Raw genomic sequence first — 21,542 nt, 5'->3', positions numbered from 1 at the left:
AGGTTGAGGGGGCGGGGCTAGTATTACTAGGGCGTGACTTGGGTGTAACGGGGTGGGGTAGAACTGGATGGGCCGGGAACGGGGTACTGATCTGGATTTTACTGGAGTAAAATCTGGTAACCCTACTCACATATATCCAGGAGAAGGATCTCCAATAGATGTCCTGCAAGATCAGAGTCATCCTTGGCTTGTCAAGAGCAGGGAGAAACCAGAGCCTACCCAGGGCTACTCTATTCCAGTCCTCAAGGTCCACAGGCAGGCCAGGTTTTCAGGATATCCACAATGAATATGCAGGAGGCAGTGCATGCAAATCTCTCTCCTGAATATTCATTGTGGATATCCTGAAAACCTGGCCTACCTGTGGACCTTGAGGACTGGAATAGAGTAGCCCTGGCCTGAGCCCACCAGGACAAAGAGGGAAAACACTTGAGTGCCTGATATGTAATCCGTTCTGAGCTCCTTTGGGAGGACGGGCTAAAAAACCTGAAACTGAATAAAACATGAGAAAGCCATAAAACATCCCTTCTTTGTGTTATGTTATAAGCATATTACTACTGCAGTTTCTTAGTTATTATATAGGGAGCAATTTTATAACAGGATGTCTATATGATAAGTCTAAATGGTGCCTATTTTAAACCTATCTTATTAATGCTGCCCAATTCACCGATTCAAATCGATTCACCAGTTCAGTGAATCAATTCAAAGCCTATTTTCAAAAAACATTTATGCATTTGGAAGTGGTACTGCTTAATTCAGTATTTCTTAAATTGGTCCTGGAGTGCCCCCTCGCCGGTCAAGTTTTCAGGATATTCCCAACGAATATCCTAAAAACCTGACTGGCAAGGGGGTACTCCTGGACCGACCAGGGAAACACTAATTTAGTTCATCTGTGTCTTTTACCTTGTACTGGAGTCTGATAGACAGCACAATATTTTTCCTCTTCTGGGGCCTCTGCAATGCTGCTAGCATTCAATATTCTGCCACAGTATAATTCATCGACACTGTCATGCAGAGTAAAGTGTGCCGTGGGAGAGGCACAGAAGCATTCCATCCCTCTCATGACAGCCAAGGGAAATTCCTATGAAAAAGGAGAGGTGAAGAAAATCATGGTGCTATTATCACAGAGAGTAAAATAAATTGTCTTTAAGTTGAAGGTATAATGGAAAGTGTTTTGTGAGTTTCAAATACTCTCTGGCTTTACCAGACCTCAATTTCACTGCAATTGGCATTCGTAATATAGAAAAAAATTGTATTCAAATTTCATACTTAAGTAAGAAATTGGATTCCAGTCTGTTCCGACCTCTTGTTGCTTTCTATTTCTGTTATTTACTGGCATCATGAGCAGCTTAAAGAATGAAAAGAAAACCTACCAGACATTACGTCTGGCAAGAGAAACAAGGCACAACCATGGGTACTTTTTTTTCTTTTTCTAGAAAATGGTATATGGGTGCCCTGCTATGAAATTATCAACATAGGATTCATGAGATGCCAGACATGCAAATGTGTGCAAAACTGCTCAATACTATGAAAATTCTATAACACAAATTGCATGGAATACTGCAAGTTGCATTATAGCTGGAAAAATAACCCCGGCACAGCCCAATGTTTCCTTGAAGCATCTTGAAGGGATCACAGTTAGAGAATGACATGATGACAAAATTCATCACCGTTCCCTGTGTAATTCTTTAGTGTCTATCTCAACCTCAGTCCTTCTACACCAATATTCTTCAATGCAAGGCTTGAGAGTCAATGGCTTTGCCCATTCAGACTCTGATTCTTATGTGAGTCAAGTACAGGATAATGAACCCATTGTGACATCACTGATGAGATTGGCTCTTAGGCATTGGTGGAATGAGGCATTATGACATCACAATATCTGCTCTAGATAGCAGAGACTGACATTCTTTGGTGTCTATCTCCACCTCAGTCTTTCTACCACAGCATTCTTCAATGCAAGACTTGAGGGTCAGTGGTTGTGCCCATTCATAGTCTGATTCTTCCCTCTCTTCTTAAGGAATGACATGGGGATGGTTTCCCACGGTTATTCACGGGGAGGAGAATGATGATGAATTTTAATCACCATGTCATTCTCTAGTCTCAGTGCTGTCCCTACACTCCCCCAAGCAGTGCAAGTACTTCCCCTTATCAGAACCCCCCACTCCAGTCACACACTCCTGATCACATCCTCCTTCCAATCAAAATTCCATCATCAAATCCCCATTTCCCAAGGAAATTCCCTTCTCCTGATATTGAAACATGATTCTGAGGGATAGAACTACAAACCTACTACTAAGGGTGCCATTTTGAGGGATAGCGCCAGCAAGGGCAGGAAAAATTGGGGCTCATTCCTGCCTAAGAACCCACTAGACCACCAGGTTGACCCTTGGGAATGGGAGGAGAGTCCTTTGGGGTTTCATCAAGGGGTGGGGGTTTTGATTAGGCAGTAGAGGTCTGATCAGGGGTGATTTTGATTGGGTGGAGGTTGTGATTAAGGGGTATGTGATAGGCATGGAATGTGATCAGGGGAGAGTGCTTCTCGAGGGAGGGGAGACAGCTCGATAGCCCCTTTAAGATGTGGCTTGAGAGCATCAGGCTATGGCTTGGAAGCCTGATACTCCTCAATGATAGACTCCTCAATCTCAATAGTGTTTGTGAGATTGCTCACAGGCAGTGTTATGCCTTTTCCAGAGGAGTCATCGATGACTCCCTGGTACGTCAAGGAGTGGTTAAAGCTTGCTTCTTACCACACTGTGACATCTTCTCCCTTGAGGTGCTTAACAGTTATACCAGCTCTATGACTGGAGCGTGTGTTCATATGTAAGTGCTAAGGAGAGCTCCAAAACTTTGGTATCAAAACCAAAATTCAGTCCTAAGCATTATTCTATAAAGGGAAAATGTGTGCCCAAATTCCATTTGAGAACTGGTGTGAAAAGTCTATGGATCAAAGCACCCATGGATTTTACACATGTCCGTTGGAGTTTTATACTTGTTCCCACTGGGGGTAATTCTATCACACAGGTACTAAAATTTATCTGCCAATTACATGTGCAAATGTTTTAAATAATAATGGCGTTAATTTTTTATTCCTATCTCTTTGTTAAATTCTCGATGATTCTACATCTTGGACCCATATTGAGGACTTGAGCTAAGTTTAAGATAAATTGGGTTACTAGATTATAATTTGTATTGTAATTTATTTCCTGTTTAACTTTACCTTTCTGTACGACTATGGGGGTTCAAAAGGGGATTGGACGAGTTCATGAAGGAAAAGGGGATCCAGGGGTACAATTAAAGGGTTACTATACAGTACTGAAGGCTGTAAAGTAATAGAGTAGTAGAGTAATAGATCACTACAGGTCATTGACCTGGGGGGCCACCACGGGAGCGGACTGCTGGGCGTGATGGACCTATGGTCTGACTCAGCAGAGGCGATGCTTATGTGCTTATAAGTGGATACTTGATATGTTATTGAAAAATCATAAATAAATAAATTTAAAAAAATAATAATGGCGTTAACATGTGTATGTGGGCTCAAATGTATGTAACTGCCAAAATTTCAGCTAAGTACTGTGCATTTGAACTGTGTTTTTGTAAGAGAGGCATACGCACAGATGGAATGTGGGTGGGACTCAAACACATGCAGCTTGTATAGTAGAATATTTTACGTTAAACATGTATCTGCAGTAATTAGGTGCTCTGTGACTTGTGTAAATTCTTCCATCCCATTGTTACGCACACATATATCTAGTTAGGCTAGTATTCAAGAAGGAAAAGTAGGTATCTGAATTCCTTTGCAGACCATAAAGAAGATTCTCTAATGTTCTCGGTAAAATCCGCCGGGCCACTGCCAAGGCCATTATTGTAACAATTTCAAAAAGACGCATCAATCTCAAAAAGAACACGCATGTGAATGAAGATTGTGTTTTGCGACGGGTCACTATATTTACGTGCGATGAGTCGCTGGTGATAACGATCGGCACATGCACAGAATATGCCATGAAAAGAAGCTTAAAAGCTGAGATATTGGGAAGAAGTCAGGGGGATCTGAAATGTCAGCCTGAATGTTCTTTTGTTGAACAAAAACAATTGTATTTTTCCATACCACAGGAGAAGTACCCAGATTAAAATTTGATGATGAATGGAATGAAGTTGTGGAATTAAAGAATCCCAAGTCTGTTTTAGGAAAGATATATGAGGCGTTGTATCAGAAGGGGCAGTGATGGAATTAAAATGAACTATGCTATTCCGCAGTTCTTCAAAACTAAAATTATAGGCCTCCTGGACCGCTTCAAGTCTTAGAGGGGATATGATAGAGACTTATAAGATCATGAAGGGCATAGAGAGAGTAGAGAGGGACAGATTCTTCAAACTTTCGAATCATAAAAGAACAAGAGGGCACTCGGAAAAGTTGATAGGAGACAGATTCAAAACAAATACTAGGAAGTTCTTTTTTACCCGTGTGGTGGACACCTGGAATGCGCTTCCAGAGGACATAATTGGGCAGAGTACGGTACTGAGGTTCAAGAAAGGATTAGACAAATTCCTACTGGAAAAGGGGATAGAGGGGTATAGATAGAGGATTACTGCACAGGTCCTGGACCTGTTGGGCCGCCGCGTGAGCGGACTGCTGGGCATGATGAACCTCAGGTCTGACCCAGCAGAGGCATTGCTTATGTTCTTATGTTCTTACTTAATACCATACTTTCCCACTAGGTCACTCCTAAGAACACCTTTTAGTGATCCCCTCCTTTAGGCAAATAACTTATGACACACCACCCAACACTATCTTTTCAGGAATAGGTCCCATTTCTAGAATGCTCTACCCTCTCACTAACCCTCTCACTTGCGCCAACTCACCACAATCCAGAATTTTAAATTCCAATTTAAAACGTACCTTTTTACAGATGCCTACACCTAACATCACAAGTCAGTGCCTCCCCTCGGGAGTCCTGTTGACTGAAATCACAAACCTTCCCCTACTGCCTTGCTGCTCTCCTCTTATCCTATCAATTATTGAATTCAATATATGCTGACCCTTCACGTTTCTCTTTTCCTATCTGATCCCCTCTCACCTTACTTTCTCCTCTCATATACAGTGGCATAGTAAGGGAGGGAGGGCGGACCGCCCCGGGCACTATCTTCGTAGGGGGCATTGGCACCTCTCCGCCCCCCCCCCAACCTTTTGAAATGTTCACCAGTTCAATCAGCATCTTCTACTTGCTGCTCGTACCAGTGTCGGCTCCCTTCTGACATCTTTTCCTCGTTGTTGGATCAGGACAGAAGGGAGCTGACGCCGGCGCCAGCAGCGGGTAGAAGATGATCATGACGCCGAACATTTCAAGAGGAATGTGGGGAGCAAGGGGTGCTCAAGTGGCAGGGAAGAGTTAGGGGGGGCGCCCAAGCAGCAGGGAAGGGGGGCAGGAAAGAGAGGGGGGACCGCCCCTGGCACCAACCTCCTTCATTGTGTCACTGTTCATACATAGAGTGCGCACCACGCAGATGGCAGTAAATTTTGAATAAACTTGGAAACTTTTGTATCCTAACTCGGACATACCTCCGCCATATTAAATCATTAATCCGCTCTTTCCTTCACCTCTTGTGTTGCCCCTATATGTTTCTTTACTTTACAAATTGTAGTTCTTTTCCTAATGTTCCAGTTTGCAATTGATGTCTCTGTCTTTTGTCATGTTTTCATATGATTACTTGTTTTCCCCTCATTTTAATTGTAAATCGTTTAGAATTTTATGTAAAGTGATCAATCAAATTTAAATAAACATGAAACGTGAATAGTAAAGTTTGTCAGAAGAGGGTTTAGGTAGGATAGAGATAGAAGGGGATAGAATGAGATCATTAGAAGCCAAGAGTGATAGAATCAATTGAACACATACTATTTCCTTAAAAAAGGCTTGGGCAAGATTGTGAGAATGAAGAGTACTTTGCAAACGATGCTGAGAGGAATCTTAGAAAGATGAGATGAATTGGAGTCTTTTTTTGAAGTAAAATAAGATTTCGTAGCTAGTGTAGCAAAATTCCTGCAATATTGTGCATTCCTTAGGTAGATAATGTGGAAATGTATGTTTCCTCCACTGGCAGTCACAATGGCGCAGTTGTTGTTTCAGAAGCCTAGCATGCGCAGCCCTGATTCTACAGGATGTGATTGAAAGACAAACAGAAAAGAATCACAACAAAAGATGAATAAATTAGGAGTACAATCACGAGCATTCCTAAGCTCTTTAGTTTTTATAGGTAGTTCTGAACTATTTTGGATTGGAGGAGGAATGGTGGAAATTAAGACAACGATGATCTGACCAGGGAACAGAGTAAAGGATGAGACTAGATAGAGGGCAAAGAAAGGGGAGTGAAAGGAGAACTTTAGTGTGTTCTGTGTTAGGCCATTTTTCCTGTGTTGAGGACATATTTACAGTAAACGTAGCTGAGTAAAAGTGGGATGCCTAAATGTTTTCCTTTTTAAAAAAAAAAAAAGTATGTTGTATGGGTGTCTATCAAAGGCAACGTCACAACTTATAAGTGTGTGCTTCAAAATAATGTTCATCACTTCTGTAAAGAGCACGGTGGGTTGAACAGTCTTTCCAACTGTTCTAGAGTTTTCCAAGTATAGGTGGTGCCAACAAGGCCCATAGACAAATCTATCACCCCCCACCCCTCATGATAAAAGCTGTCAGTTGCCTGACTGAGGACTTGCGTTACTCATCAATTTAGCCTGGTAGACGCCCCAGCATTTTTCATTCAAATGTCAAATCATTCCCCAGGTGACAACTGCTGAAAAACATCACTTGACTTGGAAAATACAGAAGCAATTTCCATCTCTGCAGGGAATTTCTAAAGAGCTTATTTCCATACACTCTGTATATGGTATTTTGTTCTTCCTTCTTTAAATTTCAAAAAATGTTGGGGAAAGAAAAGATTTTACCTATGAAGTATCGCTGGAAGCAGAAGGCTGTGAACAACTTAATTTTCAAAGCAAACATGAAGAGTTACGACAATCTGGCCTCTTCATGAAAATTAATGAAACGCTGCTGAATGCCAACACTGTGCACAAGCTCAGAATGAACAAAGCCATGGAACAGGCAGACAGAACTATGCGGGTTTCCCCTCTAACTGCTAAATGTGAGACTCGGGCCCAATGATCCTTATCTACCAGTATCCTTTACATTAAACATGCTTCACAGCATGGCAATTCAAGTGTATACATTTGAGCTTACGAGGTAGAAGGTAGCTCAGGGTTGTAGCTGGAAACAAATGGTTCATTTGTTTCCAGTTTATTGAATTTTAGTTTGAATAACATAATTCTTTATATACTGCAATATGCCTTTTGGTTCAATGCGGTACTGAAGGGGATAAACTTAGTAGATAAAGACAGGTTGTTCACCCTCTCCAAGGTAGGGAGAATGAGAGGGCACGCTTTAAAGTTGAAAGGGGATAGATTCTGTACGAACTTAAGGAAGTTCTTCTTCACCCAGAGAGTGGTAGAAAATTGGAATGCTCTTCCGGAGTCTGTTATAGGGGAAAATACCCTCCACTGATTCAAGACGAAGTTAGACAAGTTCCTGGTGAACAAGAGAGTACGCAGGTAGGGCTAGTCTCAATTAGGGCGCTGGTCTTTGACCAGAGGGCCGCCGCATGAGCGGACTGCTGGGCACGATGGACCACTGGTCTGACCCAGCAACGAAAATTCTTATGTTCTTACAGAAAAATACGTACAAGAAGGAAGAAGAAAATATTAACATTGAAAATTAATAGAACCACTTGTACGTGGTATTATGGCACATATAATTCCCTATCTGTTCCAAATAGAGATCACAATATAAGCTAAAGTGCCTGAGAAGTGAATGGTATGAACTAAAGAAAAGAAGATAAATGAAACAGGAAGGAAGCAAATCAGATCTCAGCCTGTACAAAAAAAGGCAGGAGAGTAAATAACTGAAAGGAAAGGTGTAATATGCTATACAATATATAGGGGTCCTTTTACCAAGGTGTGCTAGCCGTTATAGCATGTGCTAAATATTAGCGCACGCTAAACGCTAACGTGTCCATTATATTCTATGGATGCGTCAACGTTTAACGCGCACTAAGATTTAGAGCGTGCTAAAACGGCTAGCGTGCCTTAGGTACTGTTACAAATCAAAATTTACACATAAGAAGAAGAATACAGGGTGTAGCATAACTTAGCAAATTAGAATGAAATCAGAAAAAATCAAAATCAAACATAGTTTCGGTGAGTCTATTGAGGTGTTAATTTCATTCTAGCACCACCGCTCTCAAGCCTCCAGCAGAGAGAGGAGGAAGGGAGCCAGTAGAACATCCCGCCTCTCTCCACCAGCTTTGATCCCCCATATGACCCAGTGAGGCCCCGCCCACCTACTTCTGGGCCTCCTCGACAGTTCTTTAAAGGACTGCTTGACAGGGGGGCCTGCACTGCTGGTGGGCCCCGCCAAAGTGCCCTTTGTGTGGACCAAGAGGACCATAAGGACAGTGAGTAAAAGAAACAATTTTAGACTAAAGATGTCAACTATAAAACCTTAAAACTACAGTAGCGTGTGCTAGAAATGATTGTTTGAAGGATTCTGTTTTAAAGAAAGTGATATTGTAGATACAGAGTTTACTAAAAGAATTAGTAGAAGTTTGCTGATGTAAAAAACCTTAACTTTAAAGATTTAATGTTTGATAGAGATGTTTTAGTATTTAGTATTTACTAGATGGGTTACCAGAAATATATCGATTTAAAGACCTTTATCCTAAAGGCATAATATTTATTAGAGATATTTGCAAAATTATTCTTTCTTAAAGTCTGTAATCGCACATAAAAAATCAAGAAGGAGGGAAGGACATAAAACTACTGATAATATATAGAACACCAAGTAACCGAAACACACACAGTAGAAGATAAAGTCATTAACCTGATCTCTTACTTCGCTACCAACAAACCTAATCTTGGTACCGAATCTCTAAGGTCTTAATGTCTAAGGTTCAGCAATTGCAAGCGTGCAATAAGTTTGCAATTTTGCTACAATTCGATCTATCGGCGGCCTTCGATGTCGTTCACCAAGATATTTTGATTTACCAACTTTCTGAGATAGGTATTGATTCAACAGTCTTAGACTGGTTTTCAAAATTCTTACGATCTCGCTCATATACTGTTAATATGAATGGCACCATGTCATCTTCATGGAAGCCTTTATGCGGAGTCCTGCAGGGATCGCCTTTATCACCTATTCTTTTCAACATCTACATGACTATTTTGAAGCTTTTCCGTTTATCCCCCTGCGAAACACTATTTATGTATGCAGACAACATCTTTGTTCTCCTTGAGATAGACTCGAATCTCACTAATTTCGATGGGAATATAACAGAATGTATAACAAAACTTCAGTCTTGGGCCCTTACTGTATAAAAGAAACTGAACGAGTCCAAAACAAAGTTATTTTGGTTTGGCCCAAAATTAGAGCAGCTACCTTCGTCCATTCTGTTGCCTTCAGGATCCTCACTGCAGATTGAATGCTCAAGTAAAATTCTGGGTGTCATTATAGATTCAACACTTTCATTCAACGACCATCTTAATTCTCTGGTAAAAAAAAAATGTTTTTTTAGTCTCCATATGTTGAGGAAAGTGAGATCCTGTTTCCATCAACAACACTTTGCTGTCCTTGTTCAATCAATCATCCTTTCGAGGCTGGATTATTGTAATTCGGTCTATTTAAGCTTGACCAAGAAAAGCATTCAAAGACTTCAACTGATTCAGAATACTGCGGCTTTGCTGATATTTGCAAAAAGTAAATTTAATCACGTTTCTCCGCTCCTGCAAAAACTTCATTGGCTTCCAATAATTTCCAGGGTTTATTTTAAATGTGCCTACGTAACATTTAAGATCTTGCATGGCATCCTTTCTCTTTTAATTCCCCTGTCTTGGAATGCTGTAAGGTCTGACATTACCAGATCTACTCAAGAATTTAAATGGTCCTTTCCCACGTTGAAAGGCGTTAACTACATTGGCAAATTAGGGAAGTCTATACTTTTCAAAATTACTGAGCTGTGGAATAATTTTCCTATTCAACTGTGCGATCTGGGCTCTTTCCAACCATTTTGAAAACATCTGAAAACTTGGCTATTTTCAAAGTAGTAAATTCCGCTCCTCTCCATACTATTCCAAATCCATATTGTATCTATTCTCCTTTCTAATTTCTTGTAAACCATTCCAAGCTCTAATGTTATAGAGAAGATGTGGCGTATAAGCATAAGGTTTAATTTAGATCCTGCCTAGATGGAGTTACCATATGGCTCCAGAAAAAAGGAGGATGAATTGAGACATCCATTTTTTTTACTTCCATTGCTTTCAGTGGAAGTAAAACCCGGATGTCTCAATCCATCCTCCGTTTTCTGGAGCCATATGGTTAGGGAAAACCCAGACATGCAACCTGATCACCAAAGATTAATGAAGGGTGATATCCTTCTTAATTATAGCACTGAAATCCGATTTTCAAGAGATGAAATTATGAGTTTGGACGTGTTACCTCTGTGCTGGGTTCTCTGTGAAAGTCAGGCCTGCAATGTTTTATTTACAATTGTAAATTAAATACGATATTGGGTACAATTCCAATTGCTTTTATTGGTTAGAAAGCATATTTAATTCTTTAGAAATACTGAGTTTCATTTACCCTTCCCCCTTTTATCAAGCCGCGCTGACGAGTAGCATAAGATAAATGACGAGTCACAAATAGAATGGGTGGCTTTGTAAAAGGGGGGCGAGAGTTAGTTAATTGTTGAAAATAATTAAGGTTTCTGTGCTGCCAGGGTTTAAAAGACAATGGAAAAATGTGTAGTAAAATAATAAAGTTTGGTTTGTTTTGAACAGGCCTGTCTTGATTTTGCTTTGAAACATGCAGAAACCAAGATCAGTAATGTAGTGAAAGGTAATATATATATTTTTTCAGTCTTGATGTTTTTATTAGAAGATTTGCGAAGACAGAACATCGTATAATTTGTTGTTTCACTATTTTCCAGCAGATAACAATCCGCCACATGACTGTATTCTTCATTTGCTCATTTTTTAAACTCATTACGGAGGTGCAGCTCTTGAAAGCTAGCCAGGAAATGTGTTGCTTGCTCATAAGAAGGCATTACCTTAAATATTTTTGTGTTTCACACTAAAACATGAGTGCCTGTTGTTGATGATCAGTCCATCTGTCTGTACATATCTGTGCATTTAAAAAAAAAAAAATGGCTGAGCAAACCGGAACACTTAAGGAGCCAGTGGACATTCCCACACTGACTCCTGCTAGCTGGCTTTGCCCAAACCCCCAATGTCAGCGGGGGGCCTTAATCCTCACCAGTGCAAGAAATGACTATTGTTATCTGTCAGAATACAAACAAATGTTGAAAAGTTGCGTAGTACGGCAGTGATTCCGCTAATGTGTATAGCGCTTTAAGAATGTTGGAAGAGCCTCGACCCTGAAGAAGTGCAATTGAAACATGCACATGTCGTGAGAGACGCTCCATGAAATGATTTAAAACAGATAAGATATTGTTTGAATACAAATTATAAAATAGAAAATCGCAAACAAAAGTAGACTAAAAATATAAATAAAATAAAAACATTGTAAGAACATAAGAATAGCCTTACTGGGTCAGGCCAACGGTCCATCAAGCCCAGTAGCACGTTCACACAGTAGCCAATCCAGGTCCCTAGTACCTGGCCAAAACCCAAGGAGTAGCAACATTCTAGCATCTCAAAGAGTAAGCAAGATTCTGGAACCCCAATGAAAGCAACATTCCAGAGCTGAGATTGTGATGTCATAATGCCTTATTCCACAGTGCCAACCTCATCAGTGATGTTACAATGGCTGGATTGTCCTATACTTGGCACACATAAGAGCATAAGAACAGCCATACTGGGTCAGACCAATGGTCCATCAAGCCCAGTAGCCCACTGTTCTTCAACCGCCGGTCCGCGGACCGGTGCCGGTCTGCAGGAAATTTCTGCCGGTCCGCACAGGGCGGTAAGATTAAGGTCCAGGGACAGGTGCAAAAAAAAAAAGCCTCCCTCCTTCCTTTCCCCGGGTCAGCTGCTATTTTACCGCCCTGCTGCTGCTGCTAAAGCCGACAGAGAGTCTTCTTTCTGATGTCAATTCGGAGAGGACGTTCTGGGCCAGCCAATCGCTGCCTGGCTGGCCCAGAACGCCCTCTCCGACGTCAGAATTGACGTCAGAAAGAAGACTTCCTGTCGGCTTTAGCAGCAGCAGGGCGGTAAGATAGCAGGCGACCCGGGGAAAGGAAGGAGGGAAGCTTTTTTTTTTTTTTTTGAGCGGCAGGGAAGGAAGGAGGTAGGCAGGCAAGCAGGCTGGCTTTGGCCAGGGAGGGAGGGAGAAAGGTAGACAGGCAGGCAGGCTGGCTTTGGGGGTGAGGGTGGGACAAAGTGTGGAAGGCAGTGAGAGGGACATAGGAAGGAGGCACTGGGGGCACTAAAGACATGGGAAGGAGGCACTGGGGCACTAAAGACATAGGAAGGGGCACTAAGGACATGGGAATGAGGCACTGGGGGCACTAAGGACATGGGAAGAAGGCACTGGGGCACTAAAGACATGGGAAGGAAAGAGGGAGGGAATAGAAAGAGACAATTCTTGGGCCTGAGTGCAGAAAGAAAGAAATGAAAGAAAGGATACACAGACAGAAGGAAACACAACCAGAGACTCATGAAATCACCAGACAGCAAAGGTAGGAAAAATGATTGTATTTTCAATTTAGTGATCAAAACGTGTCAGTTTTGAGAATCTATATCTGCTGTCTATATTTTGCACTATATTTGTCTTTTTCTATAGCTACTGAAGTGACCGAGCTCGCGGAGATGGGGCAGAAACAGGGTTTTTTTAAATTTTAGTCCTAGTAGTTTGCTGGTCCATAAAATAATTCTTTTATTTCTGCCGCTCCACGGGTGTAAATAGGTTGAAAAACACTGCAGTAGCCCATTCTCACGGTGGCCAATCCGGGTCCCTAGTACCAGGCCAAAACCCAAGGAGTTCCAGCATCTCAAAGAATAGCAAGATTCCAGAACCCCAATGAGAGCAACATTCCAGAGCTGAGATTGTGATGTCATAATGCCTCATTCCACAGTGCCAACCTCATCAGTGATGTTACAATGGCTTGATTGTCCTATACTTGGCACACATAAGAGCATAAGAACAGCCATACTGGGTCAGACCAATGGCCCATCAAACCCAGTAGCTCGTTCTCAAGGTGGCCAATCCAGGTCCCTAGTACCTGGCCAAAACCCAAGGAGTAGCAACATTCCAGCATCTCACAGAATATCAAGATTCCGGAACCCCAATGAGAGCAACATTCCAGAGCTGAGATTGTGATGTCATAATGCCTCATTCCACAGTGCCTCAGAGCCATCCAGCCTCAGAGCCAACCTCATCAGTGATGTTACAATGGGTTGATTGTCCTATACTTGGTACATATAAGAGCATAAGAACAGCCATACTGGGTCAGACCAATGGTCCATCAAGCCCAGTAGCCTGTTCTTACGATGGCCAATCCAAGTCACTAGTACCTGGCCAAAACCCAAAGAGTATCCAGGGCAAGCAGTAGCTTCCCCCATGTCTTTCTCAATAAGAACAGAGAAACAGGACAATATTCTTCCTTCTTGCACCAATAGGGATTGATGACCTCTACCTATACCAGGTACTTTCACTGCCACTTGATGTAAGTGAGTAAGGGAGAGCAATGAGGGCAGGGGTACATGGTGAGTGCATACCATCCTTGCAGGGATCCTAAAATCCCTCATAATTCATAAGGTGATTCTTGTACAGCACTATTATCCGAACTGCATCAATCTTCAGTGTGGTTGGCACTCTCTGACTGATTTAGCATTTCAAGCACACTGTTCGTGTGCCACATAATTCCAGCCTGGAAATCAATAATTCAGGGCACTTCTTCTATTATCAGGGGATTTAAAATAGACTAGAAAAGCAGTCTGACTGATTATGCAGTTTTGCCTCCCAGTTAAATAATAGGAATCAATTATTTATCCCGAAAGATGAATTAAGTCAACTATTGGTCTGATGTGTAGCTTAAGTGGGGCTTCAGACCGCAGAGCAATGTTTTCAGTTCAGCTTCAATCATAAGACTGGTTTGCTCAACTGACTTGTATATTGGTCCCTTCAGAAAGAATTAAGTCAGGCTACATGGTTGCCATTTCTAGTAACCACACTGCACTTGGCAGAAACCGAATCTGTTTTACTAAGGTGCGCTAAGCGTTTTAGCGTGCACTAACCGCTAAAATGCTTAGCACACCTTAGTAAAAGGAGCCCTAAATTTGTACCTTGGTTAGGGTCCCTCAGTTGGTGAAAATCGTGGATTTGAACTGATGGTGTTTGACCCATTGATATTCAGGAGCGTCTCTTTAAATTCTGATCAAATGACATTTATACAGAATTAAAGATATTACAGAACTGGAAAGGCTGGGGCTAGCTGCTTAGTGATAATCAGGCCCACTGTCATATGGCGGGAACTAATGATGAGGCCCTTATTTTGCAGCTTAACCAGGGAGCATGGGGCAGTTCTAGATGGGGTAGCGGACGTGCGCCTGTGCACCATCGGCGAAGGGAGCCGCAGCATCCTAACAGCACCATCACACATAGGAATTCAATCAGCGTCAGAGATGTTACCGCAATGGCTGGCGCTAAAAACGCTAGAATGGCTTTGTAAAGGAGGAGGTAAAATTCATCACTGGTCATTATGATCATCTCTCTTGAATACAATATATTTTTGGCATGGGTTTTATCTTGGTGAACTCTTGGAAATATTTTATACAAATATCATCTTTGAGAGAGCATGTTGACAGGAGAGGACATCAAAAATAACAATCATGTTTTCTGGACACGTTTCATTTCTTTTGCAAAATACAACTCTTGGAAGGTGGGCTCGAATCAAATTTCATTAGCAGATCTGCATTAAGCCAGACCAATTTAAATGATGGCTCAATTAACTGAGCATTATTATGAAGGCTGCAGAGTTTGGAATTATTTTTATTGATTAAAAAAAACAACAGCACACAGTTAGAATATTGCTTTGAGTGGTTGTTCCTGTAATGTTCAATTATGCTAGAATCAGAATCAAACACTAGAGGATGATAAATTATCTGGTGGAAAAAATGTTGCATGCTGTAAAATGAAGAAATGCAAAAACTACATGGATCATTCTTAAGAATAAAAGAAATTCAGGATAACCAAACGATATACAGTACTCCCCCGAAATTTGCGGGGGGTTCCCGCGAATTTTGAAAAACCGCAAATGTGGTTTTTCGCCTATCAAAAGGAAGGGGAGGCAGGAGAGGGCAGCTGGAGCGCCGGTGGGTGAAGAAAATCACTCGCGGTCAGCTCAGACCGCCTCTTCCTGTAGTAAAGTTGGACTACCCCAATCAGGAACTGCTCCTGATTGGTATAGCCCGACTTTAATACAGGAAGAGGCGGTCTGAGCAGACTGCAAATGAGTGAGTCCGCGATTGAAAAGTCTTTTCAAATCGCATCGGGCAAGGAGGAAGTCCACACATGCGCGGATGCCAAGCGATGACATCACGTGCGCCATCCACGTATGCGCGGACTTCCTCCCTGCCTGACAAGAGCAGGCAGCAGGGGGTAGGGCTAGGGTGGCACTGGAGGCGGGATTAGGACATTACAGAGCGGGGATGGACAGGCCTGGGGGGTGGGTCTAGGGAGTCCGGATTTTCTGATTGGAAAATCTGGCAATCCTCGTCTCCTGCCTCTCTTGCATCCTGTGTGACTGCACTGGATGCACATATTGCTACGGCCTGCTTTGCTAATACCTTCACTGGAGCACTGCACAAAACAAGCAACCTTCTCTAACCTAAACATTCCCAGGAGCAGGTGCAAAACCCAATGTTGATGCCAGTGGGCATACACATGCGTTTGCCTTCTGAAATTGGGAACGCAGAGGTATCTTTTAGGCTTTCTCTAGCTAGTCCTACTCATAACAAGCTCAAACCATGCCTGCTTGTGAAATGTACATGTTTGATATTGGAGCTGGGCTTCTACGAGTATATCTGGATTTAGATATGCATGTAATATAGACATCTAAATGCTGATTTAGGCTATCTGTAATGCACACAAAGCTTTTAAAATGGCTGCCAAAACATACAGTGGATTTGCAGCAATGCAACTGGTTTTAAAAGTGCATGCCTAAAATATTCTTGTGCGTTATTCACTGTGTATATCGTAAAATCCAGACCTCTTTGGGAGCCATGAAAACCACAATTGGGAACTTCATGATAAATATTCTAGTAGGAATTGAACAGCAGAGCTATGAAATTCTTTTTTTTTTTTTGGCAGAAGACCTTCAGATGCTGGTAACTGAGTCAGATTGCCCAAAGTGACAGAGCGCTGAAGCGGTGGTGTAGCAAGAGTGGGAGGCGCCCTGGGCGGTGGTGCCCCCCACACCTTCTTCTCTGCCCCCACTTCTTCCGCATCATCCCCCACCTACTCCTTCCATGCCCCCCATGCCACACTCACGCCCTCCCTTCCCACCCCCATACCTCTTTAAATCTCTGGCTTCTGCTTGTGCTGGCGTGGGCTTTCCCTCTGATGTCACTTCCTGGCCCCCGTGACCCGGGAGTGATTTCAGAAGGAGCCAGGCCGGTGCGAGCAGCAGGCCAGAGTTGTTCCTCACGCTGGCAAAGATTTAAAGAAGAATGGGTGGGAGGGAGGAAGGGAGGGGCAGGGAGGTGTTGGTGCCCCCACAACACCTCCCTGCCATCACCCAGGGCAGTCCATCCTCCCACCCCTCTTACTACGCTACTGAGCTGGAGGACTCTGTCATTCCTTCTACATTTGAGACAATACGGTACAGTGAGGGAGGGCTTCAGCAATTTCTAACAGATAAAATATAGCCACCTCTACAAAGAACACAAACACAATATAAAAATAAAACCACTGGGCTTACTTTATCAGAGCAGAATTCTGAGCAGATCTCCGCTGTCAAGTTGAATTGCACGAAAGAGGTAGGGAAAGTGTTGGTAAAGTTCGCTGGTACCCTGAAGCATCCTCGACGGACGGGAGCCCTGCCTGCAACAAGATGAAAAGAGTTTCCTTCTAAGAAAGCAGAGCCGGCAGCGTATCACTGTTACAAAATAACTGTATCAGCTGCAGACATCGAAGGGAATGCCGTGGCAAAGTAATAGAAACCGGGCTGCTGATTCACAAACCCTACAGCTAAACATGTAGCAAATTCACTGTTACGAGAAGCCACATGCAGCTTTAATAGCTATGTTCTGGTACTGCAGGTTCTAATAAATTCCTCCATGGCACAGTCGGCTGTACACTTAGGCGTCCGGTACATTCACTTCATAGTTTGGCTCTTTGTTTTCATCCTGAAATGTTAAAAGCTCCAGTAAAATGTAAGAGGTTTCTAGCGATGAAAATGAGGGCATTATGAAAAAAGGGCGTTAGTGTCGAGCAGCTCAGTTCGTGGTTCTCCAACCACCTGCCCCCCCCCCCCCATTCCTTTGGCTGTGCACTGCAGATTTTAAATGAACGATAGGATGGTTTTGCTTTTCATTTGTGGGTCAAGATAAGATATATTCAAGTACAGTCAAAATTCCCCTATCCCCAGGGGACTGACAATCTAAGGGCCTCATTTACTTAACCTATAAGTATTGATGTCTTAGAATGCATTTCTATACGCTTACCCACATATTCTCTATATAGCTCCAAATGGTGCAGGCTCAAATCGGTACGCACAGTCAATCTCCGCGCCCAACTTAATTGTATATCAAGACCAATTGGCATCAATAATTCAGAATTAACGCCTCATAATTGACACTAATTGGCTTTAATTAGAAGTTATGTGCACAGCTTGGTAGGCACATTCTATAAAGTAATGAGAGTCAGTTCTAGTGTACAAATTTCAAATGGGGGTGTGGCTAGGGGAGGAGCACGGGTGGATCATGGGCATTTCTAAAAGTTAAGCACACTGGTATAGAATACAGTACTCCCCCAAAATTCACAGGGGTTCCGTTCCAGGAAACCCCCCCCCCACGCGTTTTGAAAAACCGCGACTACAGGTTTTCACCTGTCAAAAGGCAGGAGAGGGCAGCTGGGGCGCCGGTGGGTGCAGAAAAAACACTTGCGGTATGCTCCGACCGCCTCTTCCTGTTACTAAAGTCAGGGTAGAAACATAGAAACATAGAAAGATGACGGCAGAAAAGGGCTACAGCCCATCAAGTCTGCCCACTCTACTGTCCCACCCCATTAAGTCAGAGTGCTGCTCAACTCACGTAGAGATCCCACGTGTATGTCCCATTTATTCTTAAAGTCAAGTACGCTAGTGGCCTTGATCACCTGCACCGGTAGTTTGTTCCAGTGATCCACCACCCTTTCTGTAAAGAAATACTTCCTGGTGTCACCACCAAATCTCCCTCCTCTGAGTTTGAGCAGGTGCCCCCTTGTGACTGAAGGTCCTTTAGGAAATAATATGTCGTTTTCCACCTCGACACGACCTGTGACGTACTTAAATGTCTCAATCATGTCACCCCTCTCCCTGCGCTCCTCCAGAGTGTAGAGCTGCAACTTGCCCAGTCTTTCCTCGTATGAGAGACCCTTGAGTCCGGAGACCATCCTAGTGGCCATTCGCTGGACTGACTCAGCTCGAAGTACATCTTTACGGTAATGTGGCCTCCAGAATTGCACACAGTACTCCAGATGAGGTCTCACCATGGTTCTGTACAGTGACATTATGACTTCAGGTTTTCGGCTGACGAAGCTTCTATTGATACATCCCATCATTCGCCTTGCCTTGGATGAGGCTTTCTCTACTTGTTTGGCAGCCTTCATGTCTGCACTGATGATTACTCCCAAGTCCCGTTCTTCTGAGGTTGTAGCTAGTGTTTCTCCATTCAAGGTGTATGTTCTGCATGGATTTCTGCTGCCGAGATGCATCACCTTACACTTCTTTGCGTTGAAGCCCAGCTGCCATGTTGAGGACCAGTTTTCCAACTTGATCAGATCCTGCGCCATACCATCCGTGAGATCGCTTTCACCTACTATATTACACAGTTTGGCGTCGTCGGCAAACAGCACTACTTTTCCCTGAAGCCCTCGGGTCAAGTCCCTTATGAATATGTTAAAAAGGGATGGTCCCAGGACTGAGCCTTGCGGCACTCCGCTAGTCACCTCTTAGAGAGGGTGCCATTGACCACCACCCTCTGAAGTCTTCCACTCAGCCAATCATTGACCCATGCCGTTAGTTTCTCACCTAACCCCATCGATTTCATCTTGTTTAATAGTCTACGGTGTGGGACACTGTCAAACGCTTTACTGAAATCCAAGTACACTATGTCCAGAGACTCTCCCGAGTCCAGCTTTCTTGTCACCCAGTCAAAGAAGTCGATAAGAATGGATTGGCATGACCTTCCCCTAGTGAATCCATGTTGACAGGGATCCCTCAGATTCCCCTCATCCAATATCGTGTCTAATTTCCCTTTAAGTAGAGTTTCCATGAGTTTACACACTATTGATGTGAGACTTACTGGTCTGTAATTCACAGCCTCCGCTCTGCAACCCTTTTTGTGCAGAGGAACAACATTGGCAGTTTTCCAGTCCAGGGGGACTCTCCCCGTACTTAGGGAGAGATTGAAGAGCATGGCTAACGGTTCCGCCAAAACATCACATAGCTCTCTGAGCATTCTTGGGTGCAGATTGTCCGGTCCCATGGCTTTGTTCACCTTGAGTCTTGACAGTTCTCTGTAAACATCAGCTGGTGTGAACTCAAACTTCTGAAATGGGTCATCCAGGCTTTGCTTTGCATCCAGCCGAGGCCCGTGCCCTGGTGCCTCGCAGGTAAAGACTGAACAGAAGTAATCATTCAGTAGTTTGGCTTTATCGGAGTCAGTTTCCACATAATTCCCGTCTGGCGTTCTAAGGCGTACTATCCCGTTTGTGTTCTTTTTCCTGTCGCTAATGTATCTGAAGAAGGATTTGTCCCCTTTCTTGATGTTCTTCGCTAGAGTTTCTTCCATACGAAGTTTGGCCTCCCTGACTGCTGTTTTGACCGCTGCAGACTTTGTCCTGTATTTAACGTTTGCTTCTTTTTCCCCCATGCGTTTGTATGAGAGAAATGCTCTTTTCTTCTCCTTGAGGAGGTATGATACCTCATCTATGAACCATTGGGGCTAGAGAAGCTGGGGCTCTTTTCCCTGGAAAAGCGGAGACTTAGAGGGGACAGGATAGAGACTTATAAAATCATGAAAGACATAGAGAGGGTGGAGAGGGACAGATTCTTCAGACTAGCGGGGGCAACAAAAACAAGAGGGCATTCAGAAAATTTGAAAGGAGGCAGATTCAAAATGAATGCTAGGAGGAGGAGGTGATAGGACAGAGTACGATATTGGGTTTCAAAAAGGGATTGGATGACTTCCTGAAGGAGAAGGGGATTGAAGGGTACAGATAGAGGGTAACTATACACGATGGACCCCTGGTCTGACCCGGCAGAGGCAATGCTTATGTTCTTATGTTTAAGGGATTCAACAGAATTTTATAAGCCAATAGAAACACAGCATTTGCCAATAGAACTAAGCGTGGAGGGTAACAGAAACGCTGATACAATAAGGGTCAAACACCCATTCACAATAACTATTAATAAATATAAATTACAATTTTAGAAATAAGTGAGCCCTCAGTGTGAGGTAGTAAGCTTCAGAAGAGTGAAAAAGCCCATACTCCTAGTGCTTCACTGAACCGGCTTTTCCGGAGCAAAAACGCTATTTTAGCCTGTGCGCCATCACAGGGAACACGACGTGTGCTATAGTGATAATTCAAAGGGCATTTAATTAATGTGTACTAAATCAATAAGTAAGTGAGTACCAGTATATTGAAACTCTTCCGCTGCTCAACACCTCCCCCGCACACATACACAAGAAGACCCTGATTTTATAAAAAGTGCCGGCCATTAGGCACCAAGATTAGTGCACCCAGCCGATCTAGGCACCTAATTTACCCCCTTCCCTTTTTACTAAGCGACTGTGACTTGGAGCGCTAAATGTTCTGATGCTGCTCTGATGCTTATAGAATTCCTATCAGCATCGGAACATTTAGCGCTCTGGGCTGCGATAGAAACCTCTGCTGCAGCTTAGTAAAAGGAGGGGGGGGGGGCGGTTTAAATTTTAATTGGTTAAATCAGTGCTGTTAATTTAATCAAGCTATTAAAAAACTATACATTTCTGGGTAGGCACCTAACTTGATAGGTGCCATGTAGGCAGTAGCATAGTAAGGGGGGGAAGTCCGCCCCCGGTGCTGGCACCCCTCTTCCTCTCTGCCCCCACTACCACGCATATGCACCCCTTCCCTTCCTCTGTATCTCTTTAACGTTCCCAACCTGCTGCTCACTCAGGTGTCGGCTCTTTCTCTGACATCACTTCCTGGGCCCACACCTAGGAAGTGATGTCAGAGGAAGAGCCAACACTGGCACAAGCAGCAGGTTGGGGGTTGCTGCTGAAGCCGGAAATGTTAAAGAGATAT

General features: G+C 43.2%; 1 protein-coding gene across 1 annotated transcript in view; it reads right to left on the bottom strand.

Moving 5' to 3' along the window:
- WSCD1 (WSC domain containing 1) overlaps positions 1 to 21,542 on the bottom strand; it is a 64,208-nt gene that overhangs the window by 9,776 nt on the left and 32,890 nt on the right. The window contains exons 4-5 of the mRNA XM_033922994.1: positions 16,972 to 17,093; positions 901 to 1,078 (exon numbers count right to left, since the gene is read on the bottom strand). Of these exons, the coding sequence (XP_033778885.1) occupies positions 901 to 1,078; positions 16,972 to 17,093 (300 nt within the window). The remainder of the gene's footprint in view (positions 1 to 900; positions 1,079 to 16,971; positions 17,094 to 21,542) is intronic.

The sequence above is a fragment of the Geotrypetes seraphini genome, chromosome 15, assembly GCF_902459505.1.
Source record: "Geotrypetes seraphini chromosome 15, aGeoSer1.1, whole genome shotgun sequence".
NCBI classification, from domain to species: Eukaryota; Metazoa; Chordata; class Amphibia; order Gymnophiona; family Dermophiidae; genus Geotrypetes; species Geotrypetes seraphini.
Note: the sequence above shows the minus strand (reverse complement) of the source record. Positions and strands in the feature narration are given on the sequence as shown.